Below are 23,475 nucleotides of genomic sequence, written 5' to 3' on the forward strand. Positions count from 1 at the left end.
CATTCTCAGAGAAGGCTGTGCTGCTTTGGAGCTAGAGAGAGGAATGCCCCATTTCACATAGAACTCATGCTTCAGAGGCATCCTAACTTCAAGCTCCTTTTCCTTTTTGAGTTAAGTTGTATGGGAGAAATTTCCAGTCTGAGAGGTGAGGGTTGTGATCTGAGGATGGTCACCTACCCTCAGCCAACTTGTCCTGGGGGAAGACCTGCAGGTGTTCATGGCTCTCTGTTCTGACACTCTTTTTCCTTTGTCCAGCTGTCCCACTCCTGGCTGTGACGGCAGTGGCCATATCACCGGGAACTATGCCTCCCATCGCAGGTTCGTGCCCTGCTCCTCTGGCCTGGCTCCAGTGCTTTGTGTGTGTGTGTGGGTCTTCCTCCTCATCTCCTCTGCTCCCCCTCTATGGCTCACCCCATATCCCATCTCTTCTCTTTCAGCCTCTCTGGTTGCCCTCTTGCTGACAAGAGCCTCAGAAACCTCATGGCTGCCCACTCTGCTGACCTCAAGTATGTTTGCGCTCCCTGACTGCCTGTCTCTTGGGCAGCTCCCTCGCTTTGCTTTCCTCCCTTTTGAAGCTCCTACCAAGTCAGCCTTCTCCAAGGCACCATTCCAGGCTGGCTTTGCTTTCCTGGGATGGGGCAGAGGTACAGGGCTGATGAAGGGCTGACTCTGCTTGGCTAGGCTGTTGCCCTTGCACCTGTGACTCCTGCTTTGAACAATCTGACCTCTGAGCACTGTCTGTCTCCCTTTGGTGGACCAGAGCTTCTGCACTGCCCCAGTGCTTTCCCTAGCCATTCCCAAGGACTCTGACAGGATTGCCTGGACCTGCTTTGCCCACGCCTCTAGATATTGGGGAAAGCCTGAAATTGGCTGTGGCTTAGCAGCTGTAGGCTGTGGGATTCTTGCTGAGTGAACTGTCACTGGTCATGCAAGAGAAAGCTCCTTGCTTTCCTCTTCCTGCACCTTGGCTGTTCTGCCTCTTCCTGGTGTCCTCCCAGTCTGAATCAATGCTCTTTCCTTCTTTTTGCTGGTCCCTCTTCTGCTTCTGTGACTCTCTGCCTTAACACATGGGCAGGGCAGGCCCTGTGGGCACTTGAAACTGTCAGCTTGCTGACAGTCCTGCAGAGGTGAGGAGCAAGCACCCAGAGGTTTCTAGGCATCTGTCCTCTTGGAGCTGGAGTTGGGGCCACTGTTGTCTTTGGCTATCATACTTTCTGTTGACCTGTCATATTATAGCCTCTATGACCTGGAGCCAAGGGTACCTTGTTCAGGGAACTAGGGCTGAGTGGAGACCTTGGAAGAGGGACATGCCACCCTTGTCTCTCAGTTCCTTACAGCAGGGCTGGTCCTCCCATGGTCCTTTGTAGCAAAGACCCTAAATCCAGTCCAAGGCCTCTGGATCTATTTGGGGGCCAGAAAGGTGCTGGGTACTGGTGAATCTAGGACAAGGAGCTGGAATGCTGACAATAAAAGGAACATAAGATAGTTTAAGCCAGGACAGAAATCCATTGGTTTCCAGTACCCACTCTGACAGCTGTGTCTGTGCTCCACTCTAACCAACTCCATTTCCTTTTGGTAGTGAATATCAGGTGCATACCTTGCGGGTTCACACACTCACTTATCACTCACCACCACTGTGGTCTAGTCCCCAAACCCAAAGTGAAACACTCAGTCCTATGGCCTCAGGGACCCTCCTTTCTTTTCTTCCATCTTTCTTGCCCCCCTCCCCGCCCCCATTTTCTTACCCAATTCTGCTTCCATGGTTTTCTAGATCAAGGGCCTAAATAACTCTAGAATTTAGAATGTGACCACTCTGTGGCCCAAAAACAGATGTTCAGAACCAGGGGGAAGAAATTTGGTCAAGCCAGTCAGGAGACAGCTCCTGGGAAGGTCAGTCCTCTAAGCCTGTGAAAAACTTTAACACAGAAGTTCTATAGGTACAGCAGAAGAAAGTCTCCCTGCATGGAGGTGGCTGAGGTGTCCTACTGCCTCCAAAGCTCTTCTTGGCCCAGAGCTCTTTCTGGGCCCATCTCCTTGTCCCTTCAGATTCCAGTGTGAGTATGGGATGACCATGGCCTCTTTTCCACATTCTCTGATGCACCAGTGTTCCTTGGATCCTTGTTATGTCTGAGTGGGCATCAGGCTGACCAAAGCGTGGCAGATGGGGTTCTTTTTGGGGCCTCCCTATAAATGCCAAATGCAGACATGCTCAGACATGTTCTCTGTTTTTATGTGACTCCCACAGGTTATTTTCCCTCCTTTCTATGTGTGGTCGAGGGCTACCTTGAGTTTCTCATCTAACTATCATGGAAGTATGGATGCTGCACCATACTTTGGAGGCATTATAGGCTATACACAAAGTGGGAAGTGCCCTTGCAGCACAGAGATGGGTCACAGAAGAGAACTGAGGTGCCACCAAGGCAGGGACATTCCTTAGGCATAACTTCTTCATCCTATCCAGACAAGGTACCTAAAAGCAGATGATAGAAGGGTAGTGGCAGCTCTAATCCTGTGGCTACCTCCATAAGGAGTACAGTCCTCTCTTCAGCATAACTCTCAGGAAAGCCATCAAATCAAGCCAAAGGATGAAGGACAGTCCCCCTGTGTGCCAGGCACCTGATGGTTTTATGGAAGCCACAGACCCTCCCCAAACTCAGTTGTGCTGTTGGGTGTGTGTTTACCTCACCCTGGTGCTACTCACAGCTCAGAAGCTTAGGGTTGCTAGGGGACTTTTACTCTGACACTGAGTGACCACCACCCTCTGCACTGAACCTGAGCTCTGTTGGATGCTTCTCTGACATGAAGACAAGGAGCAGGTGTCCTGAATCTACTACAAAGCTTCTGTCCACTGAGAGAAGAGATGAGCTATCGTCTTCAGTTCCCTGTACTTGGACTTCTGGACAACAGGGCCACCCTGGCAGTGATGTAGTACCCATGCATACTACATGGCTTCATGAAGACTGGAGAAGGGTTTGGTGGGCCAACTGACTGATAGCCAGAGAAGCATCCAGTGTATGACACTGTGAAGGACCCAAAGAGCCTAGGAAAACACCCAAAGAAAGATCTGAGAGGCCAGAAAGAATGTATGTAATAAAGAGCTGTGCCATCCCTTGAGAGCCCCCTGGGTGCCAGAATCTCAGATTTTGTCCTTCATATAAGAAGTACTGTATCCCAAAGGTCAGCTCTCCCAGGAAGTCAGAGTCCTCCCAGGGCCAGGGTACCATGGAGCAGTACTCTGAATAACCAGCTCCTCAGTGCCAATACCAAGTTCTTGCTGCTTTCCACAGGATTGCACTGAAATGAGTGGCTGCTCTCATCTTAGCTTCCTGGACTCCTTGGGGGTGACTGGGATCAGTACTGAGTTCCTGATATTATTCTATTGAACATCTGTTGCTGGCAGTGGTAGGCTAGGGTATGTGATGCTCCTTTGCAAAGAGGTGTTTAAGGTATGTGGTTGTCTGAGGGATCTCAGGCTTAGGACGGTGGTAGGCTCACTTGAGGGCTGAGTCCAGAGGGGCAAATGTCTTCATGGGCTCTGGCCTCATTCTGTGTTTTTCTGCAGGTGCCCCACACCTGGCTGTGATGGCTCTGGCCACATAACAGGGAACTATGCTTCCCACCGGAGGTAAGGAGGGGCCGGGGTAGCTGTGAGGGTCTCTGTCTTAGTCAAAGTTCTAAAGTCCTGAATAAGACATTAATGTTGCAAACAAGCAGAGCTCATTTCCATCTCTTCTGAATTGTTGGTACTTCCAGACTAGATGACTCTACAGTCAGAGCAAAAAACAGAGGGTCAGATTGGAGGCTCCTAGGGATGCTTCCCACTCCTGACTCTTCTGTTGCCTGTTTGAAGGCTCTGTGTCAGCCAATTCTGCTCCATATGAAAGTTTAATTGAATCAGATGACTGATTGATCTTTCTTCCCTACATCTCAACCCTGTAGGGGACCGGAGAACTTGAGGGAGTAGCATGAGGCAGCTAGTGAGCAAAATCACTGTTTTGGGACTGAGGCGGCATGTTTTTCTCTTTTAAAATCAGTTTATCAGGCTGCCCACGTGCTAAGAAGAGTGGACTCAAGGTGGCGCCCACCAAGGATGACAAGGAAGACCCTGAGCTGATGAAGTATGTTGGGCCATGCTGGCTCCTTTATTTTTGCAAAATTGAGATTTTTTTTGTATGTTATAACTAAATGAACAAACAAACAAGACTGCCTTGTGAGAATAAACCCTTGATCCTAGAAGTTGGGAGGTTGGAGGCAGAAGGATCATTGAGTTTGAGGCCTGCTTGGACTATATACTGGGAATCTGCTTCAAAACTAAAACCAAACCAAACTAAAACAGCTCATTCTAGACTTTTCCTCACAACTGGTCATCTAAACTAATCAATGACAATATTCATTTTTATAGATGTGATGGAACTGCGCACATTGATACCTGGGTATTGAAACCAGGGCATGTGTGCCAACCATCCTCTGCATTCAGGTCAGAGATAATTCGGTGGAGGCTTTGAAAACTAAGTGCCCTATTGTCCTGAGGTGGCTTCAAGACACCCATAGCCTAGGCAGTCTGCATTTTGTCAGAGGGAAGGTTCAGGTGTGGCATCTGGAAGGTGGGTTCATTAGGAAGATGTACCTTTGAATATTGTTTGTCCAACCACCAGCATATCTGTCTAGAGACAATGGATTAGGAAAGCCCAGAAGAGCTAAAGCTGGGAACTGGATCTTCTGTGGAGAGAAAAGAGGGTATCTCTGATTTTCTTTTTCTCTCCTCTACAAATTGTTTTCTTTTTCTGATTACCAGTTAAGTATAAATTCCATAGCTTAGTAATGAAGGATCATACAGTGAAGCCAACACATATACTTAGTATTTCAGTCTAAGTTTGTCCATGTACACAGCTGAATCAATTCCAAGGTATGGCCTAACAGATTCTAGGGGGACTTTTTCTTAAAAGTAATTTTTATAGGTATTAAACTTCACCTTGTATGCTGAAATCACACATACAGGTCAAACTCAGGGCTTTTATATTTGGGTTTATTCTTCACAAAACTTTTAAAGCACTATTATAATTGAATGCTAAAAACAATAGCAAGTAGTTCATCATCCTAATATGCTTCTCTATTGTAATGGTGCCATCTTTCCTATTTTAGTTCAAAGTTCACCGGTTGTGCCTGATCCATTTCATCAGTCTTTTCTACTTCCTTCCGCTCAGGAAGGCGTTTTTCCAACAAAGAGAGTTTATCAGGAGAGATAAAGCCATTTTCAGGAATGTTTACCTTAAACTTGAAGATTAGTCAATCTTTTCTTATGACTGACAATACATTGGCATGCCTTTGATATAGCACACATTTGATACCTCTGTGCTTGACAACTGGACCTGGGTGAGAGGTAAACCTGGTTGGTGAGAGGTGAACCTGGGTGACTGGTTTGGTTGTCAAGAGGAGATACCAACTTTTGGAAACCACGCAATACTTCAAGTAGCTGTATGTCCATACACATGAAGAAGTCTTCTTCTTAAGTAAAAACAGCTTGACTCTTCCAATTTAAGACAATGATAATACTCAGCTTTGGTTTTTGCTCTTTTTTTTTAACCGCAGAATGCTATTTTCTATCTTTCATGCCTATGTCAATATGGACTTCTAAAATCTTTTCTCAAACTATCTTACTCCCATTGTAGCTTTTACATCTATTTTTAGGATTTATCTGTTCTCTACAGCACTGGCGCTCTATGTACACAGACAGGTTATTGAACCACTCCCTGTCCTATCTGATGAATCTTTATTTGCATTTCAGTATCTCAGCAGTTGTTGAAATAGCACTCTGCTGCTCCTTTTTACCACCTTGGACTTCATCTTTGTCACAAATCCACAAATGTAGAACCACTTTCTTGTTGCACCATTATATATCTTCTAAAGCTACTGAGAGAAGAGACATAACATTTGTGCCTCTCCTCTCTCTCTGTATCTTTCCTTTTCTTCCTCAAAATATATTGAAGATGTCTATGGGGGGAGGCCAAGACCACCACCTGCTTCACCTACTTTGATTGCCTGTTCTACTCCTTTGTCAGAATTTTCTCAATTAGGAATCAGAGAATCTTTTAAGCTTCATAAATCTGTTTAAACTTTTCTTCTCCATTTGTATTCCTATCATGGTTGTACTTCAAGGCTAGTTTCCTATAAATCCTTTTCAGTTCTTCTTGGGAAAATTGGGTTTGACTACCAAACATCATAGAAAGTGATTTCTTTTACCCTTTTCTACAACCAGTGAGTGGCCTAGAGCTTCATGGGAAATGAAAAAGAGCTCATAGAAACACACCATTCCTCTATCTTGCCAAGGGTTCTGGAAAGTTCCCACATCCTTGGTGGGTCTTAAGTGACCCAAATCCCTGAAGCAAAAAGGCTGCTTACTACCTCCATTCTCCTGGGGCAAGGTGGGGGCTGATGTGTCTTCTAGGAGCTTATAGGCAAATTTTGACCATGCGTAACATACTCAGTGGGAAATTCAAGAAGGTTATTCTTCCTGCAGAGAGCTAGTCTGCACACTCACTTGCAGGTGGAAGCTATATTGTGTCACAGGCTCAAATAGGGGTGACCCACTGGCCAATTTACCCAGGATCTGGGAGTTTCAGGGCTAACTCCTGGCAAAATGGAGCAGGTCCCCAACAGGTGAGCAATGGAAATAATGGCTCTGGCCTTGTTGTTGATCAGAATTTAGGCTGCTTGTTGGGTCCTCCAGAAGCAGGCCTTCCCTGACTGTGTTACTTGCTGGACAGTCAGTAGTCAGACACTCACCTGGTAGAGCGATAACTTTGCCCGAGATTCCTGCTTTTCCTCAGAGTTTGCTCCAACTGTGCCCAACATCTCCTTAGCTACAGAAGAGGGGCCTAACCAGCATCACAGCCTTCAGAAGGACTTGGCCTCACCTGTTGCTTTGTCTAATAAAATTTATTTAATTTAAAAAATTTTTAGGATTTTATTTATTTTTTGTGTATTAGTGTTTTACCTGCATGTATATAAGTTCCTGCATGTATGTAAGGCCAGAAGAGAACATCAGAACCCTGGAACTGGAATTATAGGCAATTCTTAACTGCCATGTGGGTGCTATGAACCTAACTTGGATCCTTTGCAAGAACAACCAGTGCTCTTAACCACTGAGACATCTCTCCAGCCTGAAATTTATTTAATTTTTATAACGAAGACTGTAATGAGCTTTAAATTGACCATGTAAAATATGTGGTGGTTAAATCTTGGTGTGAACAAAAAGCATTTTTCTTTCTGAGGATCCAGGAATTTGCCTGGGATCATAAAGATGTGATTCCTTCATCTAGAACAACAGCAAGGATCCTGCTATCTGTGATATTAGAAGTGAATTGTGCTATATTTTCCAATGGTTAAGATCAAGATTATTATTTTTCAAATTAACAAGGAAAATGGTTTTTCTCTTTCTAATGTGCCATCAACTTTTCCTTTAAAAAAAAAACCCTGAAGTTCTGCAACCAGGAGGAGACTGTAACCTTTAGAAAATATCTAGCACTTGCAGGATGGACAGAGATCCTAAGGGCTTCATGGCAAGAGGAGGAGTGCCTGCTTGTATTTCTATTTTTTTTAATTAAAAATATTTTTTTGAGATAGGGTCTTACTATATACTCCTGACTGGTTTAAAACTTGCTATAAGAACAGACTAATCTCAAATTCACAGAAATCTGCTTGCCTCTGCCTCCTGAGTGCTAGGATTAAATGTGTGTGCCACCACACTTGGTCCTAGTATTTTTATTTTATAGGACCTCCTGTCAGCAATAAACTTAATCATATTTATAATTGACTATCATCTTCAAACAAATGTAGACCAGGTCCTGCTGAGGTATAAGGTTTTTTATCAGATGTAAGCTGTTTTTGCAAGGGTTGTGGTAGAAGAATTCCCCCCCCCCGCTTTTTTTTTGAGATGGCATGTTCCTGTAGCCCCAGCTGACCTGGAACTCAATATGCAGACTAGGTTGCCTCAATCTGACAGAGATCTGCCTGCTTCTGCCTCCTGAGTGTTGGGATTAAAGGCATGTGCCACCCTGCCCGGCTAAGAATTCCCATTTTTGAAGTCTCATCTAAGCACTGTTTGAAACAAAGTCATGTCAATACTTTGTGGTCATAGGAGTCAACAGAAGTTCCATTGTAGAAGCCAGGTGCTGATGCTTCCCCTGTCTACTTATCACTCCTCGAGGTCCATGTTGCCCCAGCCATCCTGCATCTGATGTGTGAAATATACCTCTGTTCCCTTCTGTCCTGGCCTCATTTCTCATGTTACTACACACATGGCTGCTGTGCCCACCATGTTCTCTAGGAAACACAGGCTCACCCAAGGAGCATGGAAGCCTGCCAGCTCATGCCATATGCATGTCTTAATGTGATATTTTGATGATTTTGAATATTTGACACCAGTGTTAAGAGAAAGGAATCATTCTTAAATACTACTCACAGATGAGATTCTAGTGAACAGCATCAGTTCTTCCTTGCAAGGAGGTTTGGAGCTTTGTAAGTGGGTAAGAAGAATTCAGACTTGCTGTCTATAGTGACTGAAGAGCCCCTCTTAGCTAGCCATTTGAACTTGTGATGCTGGACACTCAGCAGAGACCTCTTCTAAGACCAGCTCCTCATCTTAGGTTGACTGTTTGGCCCAAGTTACTGGGTCTTAGAGTAGTAGACATCGAGATTTGAGGGGCCAGACACTGAATGTGAGCTATCCAATGCTTCCATGGGAGGCTTTTGATGTTCCCTTGCTCTGGACTACAGGCCAAGAATACCTTGTGTTAGCCCTGTGGATAGTCTATGCTGTTTGAGGCCTACATGGGTTGGAGGGACAAGAATGGAAGGAGAGGTGGGAGAGGTGTTGTTCAGTTGAGGAAGCGGGGCTCTGGCAGAGGTGACTGGGAAGGTATCTCGAAGGGCTACCTGGAATGAGATGGGGTGTCACCTTGTTGCCCTCCTGTTGGTAGTGTGTCCTGTGCCCTCATCCTGTCCTGCAGCAGGAGACTCTGCTGTTGGCGCTGTCCTTTTGAGTATGTCTTGCCCTGGCACCTCTGTACCCCCACAAGCCTCTAAAAGTGGGGCAGTGATGTCCTTGGGTTCTATGCGTTTTCCACGTGCTTAGCAGACAGTGAAAATGTGAGATATGCTAACTTGGTTGAGTTTCATTTATTGGAGAGACGACGGACTGGAAATTTACCAGTTGAGGATCTTGATCTGGGTCAGGTGTGGGTTCCCCCAGATTTCACTGACTCAGGCACATCCTTCACACACTGTGCCTGGGACACCTGTCAGTCCTCATCTATGTTATTCCATAGGGGCTTTTATTCCTGTCCTCAAATGCCTAGAACAAAGGAAGCACTGCTCTTGGCCAGCCTCTGGCAGAATGATTATGGGATATTAGCACAAGACTTTCTTGTTTGAGCACTATGTTCTCTAGAGATCCCTGGGTACCATCCCATGATAGGCTTCATCTTTGAAGCGGTAGGTTGACAGGCCCTGCTGCCCCTGAGCTGCATGGCTCAAGGTACTCTTGCCATGCATCTGATTTGTAGGCCCTGCTATGCAGGGCTAGAGGGCCAGAAGGGAGAGCGACAGCAGCCCCATCTAGAAGGCTAGGTATGAGACTTGGCTGGCTTCTTGCCTTACTCGAGAGCGCTTTATGCATGAAACTAGGTCTCTAGAACCTGGCTTGGCAGGATTCCCAGATCCTCCCACCCAGGGCCCCTGTGGTCACCTCAGCCTTTCTGTGTCCAGGTGTCCAGTTCCAGGCTGCGTGGGGCTCGGCCACATCAGCGGCAAATACGCCTCTCACAGGAGTGCTTCTGGCTGCCCGCTGGCCGCCCGGAGGCAGAAAGAGGGTGCTCTCAATGGTTCATCTTTCTCCTGGAAGTCACTGAAGAATGAGGGCCCTACTTGCCCGACCCCGGGCTGCGACGGCTCTGGCCATGCCAACGGCAGCTTCCTCACCCACCGGAGGTACCTGATCCGCATGTCAGCATGCAGGGATCTGGCTTTGGGCTGGGATATAACCCCTGGGGGTAGGGGAAAATCTAGTATTCAGTGGGACTAGCAGTTCTACAAGGAAAAGCAAGGCCCAAGTAGGCAGCAGAATGGGAGAAGCTATGGAGGCTGTTGGTGCCAGATGGTGTCTGTTTGTTTGCAGTATGTATTTGCTCTCATAAGTACTTCTCCATGCTCTGGTATTCACTGTCCCTATGAGCAGTGCTATGCTGGACACGGAGGCCATACGTGAGCAGACCCTGTCTATGCTCACATTTTCTTTTAGGCTGCTGACCTCTCTGGAAAAGTTTGTTTCCCATACTTCATGCCCTGCCTCTCCCATTGGGATTGTTTTTGAATTCTGGGGAGAGGCTCTTGCCTGCTTTGCAAGGAATCTGGTAACTAGATCCCTTCCTGCCTGAGCAGAGCTCATGCTGTCACCTGTCTCCAATACCTTCCCCAGGGCTGAGGGAGCCTTGCTTCATCAGCTCCACTTCCTCTTTGTTCTGGGCAGCCCACAACTATGGTCAAGGGGCATAAGGAAATTGCCTGATCTTGTCCAGTATCCTTTGTCTGGATCTAAAGTCAATGTCTACCCCCTTCTCCTCTCTTCCTCCCCTCTCCTCTCTCCTCTCTTTTCTGTCTTCCCACCTTTCTTCTTCTTACACCTACAAGATGAATTAATACATCCATTTAACAAAAACATTTATTGAGAGTCCACTTAGCATCAAAGGCTAGAGATAGAGCAGAAAACAAAAGGACAACCAGTCTTTGCTCTTTTGGGTGTGTTTTGGACAGAGAAGGTGGGGATACATACTGTGCAAAAAAAAAGAGTGACTAAATATGGTGAATGGTGGTGATCTGGGCTTAGGGGAAAACAGCGGAGTAGAGGGCAAAGAGGGCTTGAGAAAAAGCTAGAAGCTCATCCTGAGCTGTCTGGAAGATGAGCCCTTTCATAGCAGGAGCTAGGGAGAGCCTGACTTACCATTAAGTAAGGTCGCAGAGATACAAAGGAGAGAAGGCAGAAAGTTGTGAGCCAGGATCTGGCCAATTGCCTCTGAGAGCGAAGGCTGGCTTAGAACACAGAAAAAATGGGGCCTCTGGGATGGCCACAGGATGCAGATAAGGGAGAGGCCAAAAAGTCCAGAGAGGAGGCTGCAGGGGCCTGGGCCAGGTGGCCAAACTCTGAGCTTCTGAAGTACATCTCACTTTGCCTCCATCTTGATTATTTATAATGTGGATGAAGTTACTGCACAAACTTGAAGTATTGTGTAATAATCCACATTGTTTTTATGCAATTTTTCTGCTTGAATAGCTATATCCAAGAAATCACCTGTGACTGCTGGCACAACCATATCCTGAAGGATCTCTCAGGTGGGATTGGCTCTGAGGACCCCTCTGGGAGATCAGTACTACAAAGTGCCAGCAGGTGGGGCATGCAGGACTCAGACCCCCAGAGGAACACCACCTGGGAGCAACAATGCCCTGGTCCCTCCAGGACCTGTGACCAGTCACAGCTGTGCCAAACAGGGTGAATTTTGAGGGGGTACCTTCTTCAGCCCTTTGCCTGGACCGCAGCCTTGCTCCCCAATGCAAGACAGGCAGCTGAAGGGGAGCAGTTCCACCATAGGGAGGACTGCAGGGTCTTCTGGGTAAGATGGAATGTGCTTGGTTTGGTCCTGGTGTGAAATCCTGGACCTGTCCATGGACTGTGTCTCTGAACTGGTCAGTGATGTGTAACTTCTACTTCCAGTTTGTCTGGCTGTCCTAGAGCAACCTTTGCTGGGAAGAAGGGAAAACTCTCAGGGGATGAGGTTCTCAGTCCAAAGTTCAAGACAAGTGATGGTGAGGCTACCCTTCTGGGATGTCCCTTCTTGTCATCTTTTCTGTGCTATTGGAAGAGGATGGGGAAGCTGAGCCCCTCTGGGCATGAGCCATAGTAGTAACAACTTTTTTTTCCTGAGCCAACTGACCCACTAACCTTACCACTGAAGCTCTTAATGCTTCGGCCTGGCTTCTCTTGATGGTCATGCTGACTCTGACCTGAGACTTGGTGACCATATGCATCAGAGCCTGATGGAAACACCAGAAGGCATTTCCATGGGTTTGTGGATAATGTGGCCCCCTCCCATCTTGAACATACCTCCCTTTGGTCATAGCAGTTAATGCCTCTGAAGAGACCTATTCCTCCCACAAGGGCCAAGGCCAGGAGACAAGCACAATCTTATTCTCACAGTTTCCAAGATTTCCTAGCATCCATGTCCAAAGGAGCTCAGGGCTTGGCAAGAGGGTCTCTACCACACAAGGTTCTCCCCTTCTGCCTCCAACATAGGCTGTCAGAGCCACAACTGTTTTCTTTCTGGCAGTGCTGGAGAATGACGAGGAGATCAAGCAGCTGAATCAGGAGATACGAGACCTGAACGAGTCCAATTCGGAGATGGAGGCTGCCATGGTGCAGCTGCAGTCCCAGGTGGGTGGCACTGCTCTGCCTGGCTCTTCCCTTCCACCCAGAGCTAGCCTTCGGACTGCTGCTTCCATCAACACTATTGGTGCTGAGCTAATGGAGAGCTCAGTACACAGCACACAGCACACAGTATGCTGTTTAGCTGTTTACCTGCTGCACTGCCTAAGAGTCTTACTCTTAGGATCATGGTCTAGGTAGTATTAGTCATCCTCTTGGATTAGTCCCATTGCTGAGAGCAGTCTGCCAGTGTTCTGACCCTGTTAGTACTGGTTGTCCAATTTGTGTTTCTAGTCTTCTTTGCATGGGCAGTTCATCTTCCTTCTGCCTGCTTGGACCAGCACAGCCACAGACCAGTGGGGGCCTTGCCCATCCCTCAGTAGAATGTGGGTTAGATCAGTCTCTTTCCACTCCCTTGTTCAGGACTCTTGGAGGAAAGTCTTTAGTGTGAATGCCAGTGAGCATGGCTGTTGTTTGCCAACAGGAGTGCTCTCTCATCCTCTGGCTGCTCAATGGGGTTCAGAGAAGAGGTGGTGTCATGGGAGTTACAGGAGGTTGTGAGCCGTCTCATATGGGCACTAGAAATCGAACTTGGGCCCTCTGCAAGAGCTACTGATTCACTTTTACAGTCCTTTAGGTTTATTATTTTTTATTATGTGTGTGTGTGTGTGTATGTGGCTGTGTGCATGTGAGTGCAAGTGCCTGTGAGCCCTCTGACATGGGTGCTGGAAATCGAATTCAGGTCCTCTACAAGAGCAGTACACTCTTAACCCATCATTTAAGAGCCAGATATGGTGGTACTCAGTTACTTAGCCACCAAGGAGGCTGAGACAGAAGGACAACATTTAAGAGTAGTCTGGAGAACACAGAGAAATGACACTATCTCTAAAATGCAAAACTAAGTCCATCTTAAAACATTGATTGCTTCCTTTTACTAGTATTGCTTTGGAAGACCTTGCTATCTCTCTGAGTGAGTTCCACGCTAGCTGTGGAAGGGCTGAAGGAAAAGGAATTCAGATTTCTACTCCCATGTAGTCCTTTAAAGCTACGTTTGTCACTACTGGTTTTTACCTCTTGTTATACATTATCCTCTCATGAGTTCAGCCTTTTACTCGGGCTTCTTGGAGGGATACAGCTGGGTATGGGACTGTCCTTTAACACCAGGAACCTCTGGAACAGCATAACCCTGTGCAGGTTCATTGCTAGGGTGTGGAAGATGAAGAGGCTTGCCTGTGCTTGGTTTGGGGAAAATGGCCTGGAACCTAGGCAGGCAGCTTGTTGATCTTTTGTGGGAGGGAAAAAACTCAGAAGCAGAGGAAGTCTGACACCCACAAAATGAGTGCAGTCATTCCCATCCTACAGAAAGGAACAGGAAACTTAGAGAAATAATAATATAGCAGGTGTGAACAGAGATTGAACCCAGCCTTAGAGTCTATCCCTTTGCTCCATCTCTAGGGTGGACAAGGCACAGACAACCATAGTCACACATAGCATTGGGTACTTGGAACACCAGCTCCTAGTTCCCCTGGGTACAGGCTACTTCCAAAGGTCCTTACCTCTGTCAAGAACTAGGGCTCTACCAGCCTTCTTCCCCACCTATGGTCTCTGTCCTGTCCCACAATGTTGTGAGGTATGGCCAGTGCTCGACCAGCAGGACAGGACAAGGGCAGGCAGCATTTTCCATGTCTCTGACACAGATTTCTTCCATGGAGAAGAACCTGAAGAACATCGAGGAGGAGAACAAGCTTATTGAGGAACAGAATGAAGCCCTGTTTCTGGAATTGTCTGGGCTGAGCCAGGCCCTCATCCAAAGTCTTGCCAACATCCGCCTTCCACACATGGTAGGCATCAGTGGCCCAGTGGGTACCACAGCTGAGCTGGCAGCTGCCCTAGTAACTCTTCAGACGGCAGGGAGGGTGGGGGTCCCTCACTACTCTGCTCATGAGTCCTAATGAAAAGGTCCTATAGGAATGGTCCTATACCCTTGGTGGGGTTCTCTGTGCTCTGGCAGAACAGCTATTGGCCATGACTCTAATACTCCTGGGGAGCTTATGAGCTGGAGTAGAATGGGGTCCCAGTAATGGTAAGCCTGTCGCTGGGATTTTTATAGATAGAAACACTTATGGGTTTTTAGCAGGGATGGCTGCCATTGATGCCCTGTTGGCCTGGGATTGAGGCTTCCCCACAGGTTTCTGGTACACGGGGCCTACTGTGGACAGGGCCTGCTAACCTGGTTTTGTCCTCTAGGAGCCAATATGTGAACAGAATTTTGACGCCTATGTGAGCACCCTCACTGACATGTACTCCAATCAGGACTGCTACCAGAATCCGGAGAACAAGGGACTTCTGGAAACCATCAAGCAAGCTGTGAGGGGCATTCAGGTCTAGGCTGCACTGGGCAGAGGTTCCCCTGCTCTGCTCCTCACAGTGGGGATCCTCTGACTCATAGCTACTTCTAGTTGGCAGCCTGGGTACAGCCTCAGGCAGCTTACCCAAAGGGGAGCCTGGAAATCAGTGTCTCCTATGATGTCCCCATCAGGCCCAGGTGCAAAGACTTCCCCATGTGAGTGCCTGGGGATACTGAAGTATTACAAAGTGATTTATTATTTTTTTTGAAAGAAATCTGAAGAGCAGCTCAAAGTCTCCAGTTGAAGCTCATGGACAAGGTTCTCAGGGAAGTTTTGGAGTTTGCAGCCACAGTATTCCATTGTCTGTCAAGGCTGGCAAGGCAGCCGTGGGCTGGGTGGGTTTTAGTCTCAGTTGGAAGCACACCTGGGCTTCTGACTCTGCTCACTGAAGCCCATGTGGCAAGTACATTTTCTGTTTTCATTTAATTCAGCTTTGTGTTAAAGGTGCACAACATTCTGCTCCAAAGGTGAATCTAGGAATAGACCTTCCAGATGGCAGTCTACACAGTTGACAAGCATCATAGCCAGTCAGCTGAAGGAATTAAAATTTTTTTTGTAAACCTGGAGGCCCTGAAAAATCAGCCCATAGCCTGTGCAGCAGGCATTCAGAGGCCATTGCAGACTTGCTCCTTCCAGGCTATAGTTTTTAGACTCCTGGTCTTGGCTCTAAGCCTAGGACCACGGGGCCAGGCCTTTCATTCCTGCACCTCCACCCAGGTCCCTAACCCATCATTGTTACCTTTCCCTGGGTGGGTTTTACCTCTGTATCCAAGGTGACCAAGGTGGGGACAGTGAGATAAGGGGTAAATTCCTAATGGGAGACCACCAAGTTTTCACTTCTTTTTAAATCCATTCAAGATGTGAAGAAGGTAAATTTTAATTTAATGTGTTAAAAACACGATGTTCCTACTGTGTAAATAGAGTCTAAGTCCATTGTGACTGCAATTCCAAATTAGTATTTAAAAGTAGAGAAATTGCACTTCCTGGAAGACACTGAAAGTAGCTAGTTTAAATATTCTGTAAATTATTTAATTTTGTCAGGATGTAAGTATTTATATTCACACCCTTTTATGTTAATGCTTGCTATTTATTTTTATTTATTGATTTTATACTTTTGCAAGTAGACCACACACTAGGGCACCATAAGAGTGAAATAAGTGAAATCAAAGCAAAAACAAGTATTTGACTATAAGATAGGCCAGAAAATCTTGATATAACTTCTAGTTATAATTTTGATGCAACTGAGTTATTTTTTATATATTTTGTTATTTATTATTTTAATAATGGAATTTTTTTAAAAAAAGTATTTTGTAACTGAGGAATTTTGATAATTTGGGTTCCCCCTCATTGGTCCAGCAGAGAGAAAGGTATTCTGGTTTTCTTTTTTCCTTTTGGGTTCCTTTTCTCAGGCCGATAACAGCAAATGAAATTCTGTATTTATTATTATTTAAGTGTAGAGCAGATGTGTGTGCTCTGGTGTGTTTCTTGTGTTGCGTTTGTGGAGGTTCTTATGGCTGAGTCATGTTGCTGTGAGGGAGTGCTGGCCATGGTCAGTTCTGAGCGGCTGCTTGGATTCACTGGCTGAGCTGCCCAGGACCTTGATACCCCAATACTGTGACCCTCCTTCCTCAGGAAACACGTTGGACCTACAGCACTTCATGGTGTGTTTGGAGGATGATTTCTTAATAAAAGTCTGACTGTGAGTAGGTGCTATGTTCTGTGGGGAGGCTTCTTTGCTCCTTATGCTCCTGAGAGTGCTGTGTGGTCAGGGCAAGAGGTGATCTTCCATTCTAGTCTTACCCTGGTACCAATGTGGGTCCCTCAAGTTGGCTCAGCCCATACTTCTGCTGGAACTGCCTTCCCTTAAGTATGGTTCTTTAAGGTCCATGTCACTGCACCCTGCCTTTTTCCATGAACTGGGCATGTCCAAATCAGGGTTCTTCCTAGGAGTTTTCTCCTAGGTTCAGGGAGAAACAGTTTTCCTGCTAGACTGTTTGTTAGACTGGAGATATACAGTGGATCTGTGCTACGGTACCATCTTTCCTAGTCATGAATGGATGAAAGCTCAGACATTCTGGAGGGAGGCAGAGCTGAGAAGGTAGAAGAGGGAGAAAGAGGGAACTCACTGATGACCTCAGAGCTATTGGTTCCAGCCATGCCTGAAGGCAGTCTATTCTTGAACTTCCCAGTCTATGAGGCAATGGATTCCTTTTATTTGTCTTAGCTCATGTGCATTGGCTTTTTTGCCCTTCAGAAGCACATTTCCATCATCACACTTTTGTGTCAGGTAGAGTTCTAGCCTTCTCAAATTCAGATTTGCAATAAGGCAAGTCACATTCAACCTGACCTTCCTAAGACTGTTGCCTGGAGGCAGATTGAAGCCTCTTATATGCAGATAGAACCCATGTTCCCTGACAGATCTTTAGAAACTCTGGATTATGTTTCCAGCCTCTGTTCCAAGACAAGGTCCAGGACACTGGGGGCATATATTAGCAGGCCAGGCAGAATCCGCATAACTGTGAGGAAGAGCTCTGGGGTTTTCATTGCTAAGGCCCTACTGAGAATAGTGGCTTAGTGGTCGGGGCTAGTAATCCTTCACATTGGCATAGGTGCTGAGGCATGGGACAGGGTGTGGGCAAGGGAGTCCCTGATGAAAACATCTTAATAATGCAGACCATGAGAGCTGGTCAAAGAGGTGAGGGCTGTGATGGCCCTTGATGGTGGCAAGGAGGGGAGGGTGCTGCTACAGCCCCACTATTGTTGCTTGCAGAGGTAAGTAGCTAAGGCCAGGACTGTGGAGGAATGAGATGCCACTGGGAAAAAGGAACACATCTGTCATCACATGATGCTGGTAGCCTGGGGCTCAGCTCTTTAGTCCTGGCCCACCTCTGCTCACAGTCTTTTTCTCTTTTTGTTTTTGAATAGTTGTTAAGCCTCTGGTCCATTCTGACTTTGAAAAACTGCATGCTGGAATAACTGCTCGCCAGTTACTGCATGCTGGAGTAACTGCTCACCAGGCCCCTAAACCAGAGCCTCTTCCTAATCATATACAGCATGGCATGGGACTTATTCAAAGAGCTTCTAGATAATTCCAAAAAACTGTGATGCCAAGAATCACCAAAGCGTGTGAATGCAGTTTGTGAAGGGCAGGAGCTCATCCTTATTGAGCTTTGCTGTGGTCTGATGACACATCTATTTGCCTCTGTTTTTTGTGGAGCTTCCAGGTGGTCCACAGAACTGAGAACATGATGTAGGTGGGAGGAGGGTCCTGGAAGTCACTGTCACAGCTGCAGGGAGTGTGTGGATATGGGGTATAGAAGACTTTGGAAGGAGGGGACTGGTGGGTACTGAAGAAAGAATCCAGCCTCAGACAGGCTTCAAGTGTACCCCTAACCCTCAGCAGCTTGCCCTAGCCCCGGGCTAGCCATGACATCAGCAGGTGGGGGCTCTGACAGTGTAATCAAATCTCCCTTTGGCCCTCTTTAAAATGGTTTCCTAAGACTTCAAAGAGAGGCCATGTTTGGGATCTGGCTCCTGGTATCATGTGGAGAGTTGGGAACTCCTGGAAAGGGAAATCCTGGGAAAGAGGGCCCTTGCTCTTTAAAGAGTCTCAAGTGTTTAGCGACTGCTTTGATCCTATAGTACCTTTTGAAGTTTTCCATCCTTTCTTCTTTCAGTTCCAGGATTCTGGGAGGTACTGGAAACCCAGAATTTGGGTCCCAAATTCTCAGAGTCTTTCAGATCAATGCATTCAGGCTTTGGTTATCATAGTATCCTGAGGGTAAATTAACCGAACGCAGCAGTCCTGGACCTGTACATGGCTCTACAGAGCAGAGCACAGTAATTCTTCCAGGCTCAGGAAGGATGGACCATGACTGTTTCCAGGGTGTTAGAAAATTGTACAACCCCACAGTTGACAGTGGCATGAGAGGATCTCACATCTAAGAAGATGCTGTCTCTTGGGACTGGCCAGACTGCCAGCCTATTAGGTACTGGGAGTGGAATTGTCTTGAAGTCACAGCAGATGCCTTCCAGAATTTATTTTGGTATAGGACCTCTTCCCACAGCAAGGCCTTCTGTCCCAGCTTACAAACCTCCTCTGATTTTTTTTCAGGAAAACAAAGCTCTAGTTTTTCCAGAGGGCTGGGAGCTTTCTCCTGTCAGGGACCTGGGGGTCTGCAGCTTCTGAAAATATTTTCCACCTTCATCTTTGTATGAATTCTTGCCCATTCCCAGAAAAACCTGGTGCTGCCAGTTCTTGGGGATTTTGAATGATAGATTGTGTTGGTTCTGAGAATTCAGCATTTTGGGTTTCCTGAACCATTTGTTTCCTACTTTACGAGTTTTCTGGCCTCTGAATTACGTTGTTGTCTCTTCTTTCATCTCCCCATTCCTGAAAATTTATGCCTTAAAACCTGTCTTTTTAGATGAATTTTGAGAGAGAGTGAAGGCAGGTACATATAAACATCTGTTTTTTTTTTTTTTTTAACCTAATGCTTGAGTTCAAAGTCACCAGGAGAGACTGCCTCCCTATTCAGGGAGGAAGCATCTCAGTACCTAGTCAGCATCGGCACAACTGAGTGGCGTCTCAAGCTCAGGTGGGACTTACCCTTTAATTAGTTAGGAGTGGCCCACTGGAGGCTGCTACAGGTTAGGTGTGGAGGGGCTCCTAAATGTCAGCTGTTGCGGGCTTTGTAATGAAGACAAAGGACAACCCTAAAGAGTTTCAATTTCTGTCCTGTTCCCTTTGCTATGCCCAAAAGGAGGTGGAGTGTGGATTTCATTAATAGAGTTTCAGAGTAAGTCAGGTTAAGAAATCAGAGCCCACAGAGTTCCTGATCCATGACTGTGGGTGCCTTGGGCCAACCAGGGGCTGCTGATTTGACAACTATACTCCAGGCTGCCCTTCTTGGCTACTCCTGTAGTCCCTGCCTCAATTGATTTCCTCTCAGTGCCTGCAGGATTTAGACCTGTGTTAATGCTGACTTATCTGAAGCCTGATTGCTTTTCTTTCTGGTTTCTGCTCTACCCCCAAAACACTAGTTGCCCTTTGGTGCTCCTTGGGGCCTTTCCTAGACCACATTTGGGGCCTCCTCCTCATCTCTGAGGCTGATGTCTGCACTGAGTGGAGAACTCCATCTCCCAAGTCTACCTTTCTTAGCTCTGGCACCTTCTAGGGCTCCATTTGGATACTCCATATGCGTAAGACAAATAGCGAGCATCTCAATGGCTGCTCCCAGCCTGGACCTCCCTGGATTCAGCAAGGTATCAGTCCTCATCGCTAAGCTAAAGATTCCATGGTGATACAAGAGCTGCCAAAATGGACTACCACTGTGCCTCCTTGAAACACCTACCTGATGATGTTGCCATCTGGATGCACCAACTGTGGAGCAGCCCTAAAGAGGGCAAGTGTGCAGAGTGGAGGAAGAATGGATGGTTACTCGGGTCATTTGGAAGGCAATGCATGAATATGTGTACAAGGGCATGTGCTATACCCTGCCCACCTCATGGAACACAAAGTCTCCTGAACTCCCAGGCAACCCCTATCTATAACTGGTGTGACAGTTGGTTAAGGTGTCTATTTGGGCTGGTTTGGGCTTCTGAGGGTTGGCTATGCCAGTGGTAGCCTGGTAGCCTCACCAGCCAGTACAAATCTCAAAGGATACACCTGAAATCCATGAAGCTTGAGCAGGTAGTACAGCTTCACTCACTGTGAACTCACCCCAGAACACTCACACTACTGCCAAGATGAGAGGCCTTGTAGTGTCAGTAGAAGTGGGGCTTGAGTGGCTTTGCTTTCCTAATGGGAGTCCAGGGAGAAAAGTTTGAGCAGGACAATGCCACTACAACCCCAGCACCTACCAATTTAGTGTCTGTCACTCATGGGACCCACTCATCTCTGATTCAGGAGCACCTTCTGACAAATCAGATACACTTTTTTTTTTGTCTTTTTGAGACAGGGTCTCCCTGTAGCCACAGCTGGCCTGGAACTCACTATGTGGACCAGACTGACCTTATTCTCCCAGTGATCCGCCTGCCTCTGCCTCCTGAGTGCTGGGAGTCAGACATACTCTTGCCTATTTCTTTCATACTTTCCTTATCTTTAACTCTGTCATAGTACCTTTTAAAAAATATTTTATTTATTATTTTTATTTCATGTGTATGTGCGCATTGCCTACATGTAGGTAAGTGCACCCATGTTGTGCAATGCCCGTGGAGGACAGAAGAGGCTGTTGGATCCCCTGGAACTGGAGTTAAGGAAAGTTGTTAGCTGCCATGTGGGTGCTGGGATTCGAACTTGGGTCTTCTGCAAGAACAGCCAGTGTTAACTGCTGAGCCATCTCTCCAGCCCCTGTCATAGTACTTTTTATGGAAGTCCAAATAGCAGAAGACAAATATGATAATGTCTAGGACTGAAGATGGGGAGGAGAGTTGTAAAGATCAAGAAGAAATGCTGCAGATTTCCACTTATGATCCCCAGGTTTACTACTTGGGAATCCTTGACCCCCTTAGGCACCAAACCTCAGCTCTGAAGAGGATGTAAAGAAATATGGATGATGGTCTGATCTGAGTTATTTTACCCACACAGGCTCTTTCTACCTCTTAACTATCTGTGATATAGGCAATAGGATTACTCCATCTAGAGATGGGGGAACTGAGGCACAGGAAACTTTTCTGGGTTGTATAGAGGCTTGTTGTGTTGACAGGGTTTGCCTGTAGCCCCTTCACTCCAGGCCTGGTGCTTTAGACACCATGTGATGGTGGTCCCTGCCAAGCATTTCCCCAGGAGAAGGAGAGATGTGAATCAACTGAATATCTACATAGTAATATGACCCAGTGGGTGCAGAAAGGGTCAGAGGGGAAGGGGTTGCCATGGTGCCCAGGTTAGTGGAGGAACTGGCTTTCTCCAGCCTCAGGAGAACTGTCCACCATCTAAACATCCTTTAGATGCTAAAGGAGTAGCCAGGCTGATGCCATTGTCTCCTGGGTCTAGAACAGATCTGCCCTTGTTGGCAAACAGCACATAGTACTGAGTAAATGGAGGGAAATGGATGTTAGTGGGCTTCATTGACAGCTTTGAGTCATTGGGCATGTCTGGGTGGGTGCTGAAACAGTGTAGGGAGTCCACATATAGTGATTCATCATGCAGATTCTAGCACTGAGCTGCCTGTAGAGTCAGTTTGGAGCTGACTTCTTGAGACCCACAGCTGGATATTTTTCTCTGTGCCTGGCACCCCTGCCTACTACATAAATTTAGTGACCCCTAGTCACTTACCACCTCTGTCACTCTAAGGGTAGCCCCAAACTTGTCTCTCTTTTTTCAGTATTTCTCATCTGTGCTAGCTACCATGTTCACATGGAGTCCATCCTGTTGTTTGTGGCCTCCTAATAGCTGTGACCCTAGCTGCCATATGGGAACAAAAAGTACTCCTGTTTGTACTCACAGGTTTGGTTGATACCCATAGTCATCCAGTGTGTGGACTCATCTGTTACTGCTGCCTCCTCAGCTTTAGGCAGGCTGCTACCCAAGCCAGAGGTAGCAGTTTCCAGCACAGCTTTTACTTCCAAGACCTCTTCTTTAGTTTCCTTCTCATAGTTTATAAGAAACAGTGAAGAGTGGACAGTGGCCGAAGGGCTGGTTCAGGGGTAAGGGATTCTGAGCTCCTGACATTGGCAGCAGTGTCACTGAGACCCTGGGTCCCACCTCCTAAAGGTGTCCCTCCTCAGAGTAGTTCTATCCCAGGAGTCTTTGTAGATGACCTCTGTAAGGACCCTGTATCAGCAGGGTTTCAGATAAGGACATATTCTTCTTATAAAGGCCCAGTTAAGGTGATACAAAAATAATTCTTGCAAACTATGTAAGAAGGGCCCATGTAAGACTAATTTTTTAAAAAGAGGTTTAAGATGAGAAAATATTTTGAGGACCTCCTTTCCCAACCATTCCATACATGTATTTCTGGATTAGCGTCTTCATGGTGTGGGAATGTAGTATGAATAGAAGAGAGGCCTTGATACTTGTCTGAAGACTCTTAATTTCATTGTAAAAGGCCTAAAATGAGGAAAAATGTCTTCCTTTAAAATGTCCCATTTTGATTCCTTTTCCCAATTCAGGTATGTAGTAGGTGACACCTTGTGGCAGATTTTGCATCTTGTCATTTGGATCCAGCTGCCTAGCACTGCCGCCCCACCCCCCACCCCCAGCGCGCTCAAGTGTAAGATCGTTCCTTAGGTTTCTGCTGCCTACCTCCACTGCAGGATGATGGAAGGGGCTGAGTGTAGGGTGTCTTCCATGGAAGAACTTGTTCTGCAAAAGGGAGGAGGGAGACTTTGGGTAGTGTGAAGCACATCACCTATTGGGTTTCCTACAGCCAGCATTTAAACAGCCTCCCCAACTATCACCAAGTACTGAGCAGGCAAAGCCACATAGCTACTCTCTGGTGTTTAGACAGAGAGCACCTCAAGAGCAGGGTTGTTGGCTGTGAGACTTCTGTAAGATCAAAATCATTTACCATTATTGTAATTGCTAAAGCAACACTTGACCATTATAAAAACAACTATAACACAGCGATAAATAAAGCAAGAAGTGGTGTCTTT

At 46.6% G+C, this 23,475-nt stretch overlaps 1 protein-coding gene and 1 pseudogene across 6 annotated transcripts in view; one reads left to right on the forward strand and one right to left on the reverse strand.

Moving 5' to 3' along the window:
- The window catches only part of Myt1 (myelin transcription factor 1), a 68,383-nt gene extending 51,797 nt beyond the window's left edge, over window positions 1-16,586 (forward strand). For 4 of the 6 annotated variants that reach the window (XM_008843333.1, XM_008843334.1, XM_008843335.2 and 1 more), the window contains 9 exons: window positions 256-318; window positions 438-506; window positions 3,563-3,625; window positions 4,035-4,118; window positions 9,766-9,987; window positions 11,765-11,856; window positions 12,378-12,481; window positions 14,170-14,313; window positions 14,720-16,586. In XM_008843333.1, coding sequence (XP_008841555.1) covers window positions 256-318; window positions 438-506; window positions 3,563-3,625; window positions 4,035-4,118; window positions 9,766-9,987; window positions 11,765-11,856; window positions 12,378-12,481; window positions 14,170-14,313; window positions 14,720-14,860 — 982 coding nt within the window. In that variant the 3' untranslated portion in view covers window positions 14,861-16,586. Of the gene's footprint in view, window positions 1-255; window positions 319-437; window positions 507-3,562; window positions 3,626-4,034; window positions 4,119-9,765; window positions 9,988-11,326; window positions 11,857-12,377; window positions 12,482-14,169; window positions 14,314-14,719 lie in introns of those variants that run through there. The other 2 variants (XM_008843338.1, XM_008843336.1) reach the window with 2 other exon arrangements.
- On the reverse strand, window positions 5,056-5,823 carry LOC115072071 (annotated as a pseudogene).
- Window positions 16,587-23,475: the final 6,889 nt, after the last annotated feature.

The sequence above is a fragment of the Nannospalax galili genome, unplaced genomic scaffold (assembly GCF_000622305.1).
Source record: "Nannospalax galili isolate Female #2095 unplaced genomic scaffold, S.galili_v1.0 scaffold160, whole genome shotgun sequence".
NCBI classification, from domain to species: Eukaryota; Metazoa; Chordata; class Mammalia; order Rodentia; family Spalacidae; genus Nannospalax; species Nannospalax galili.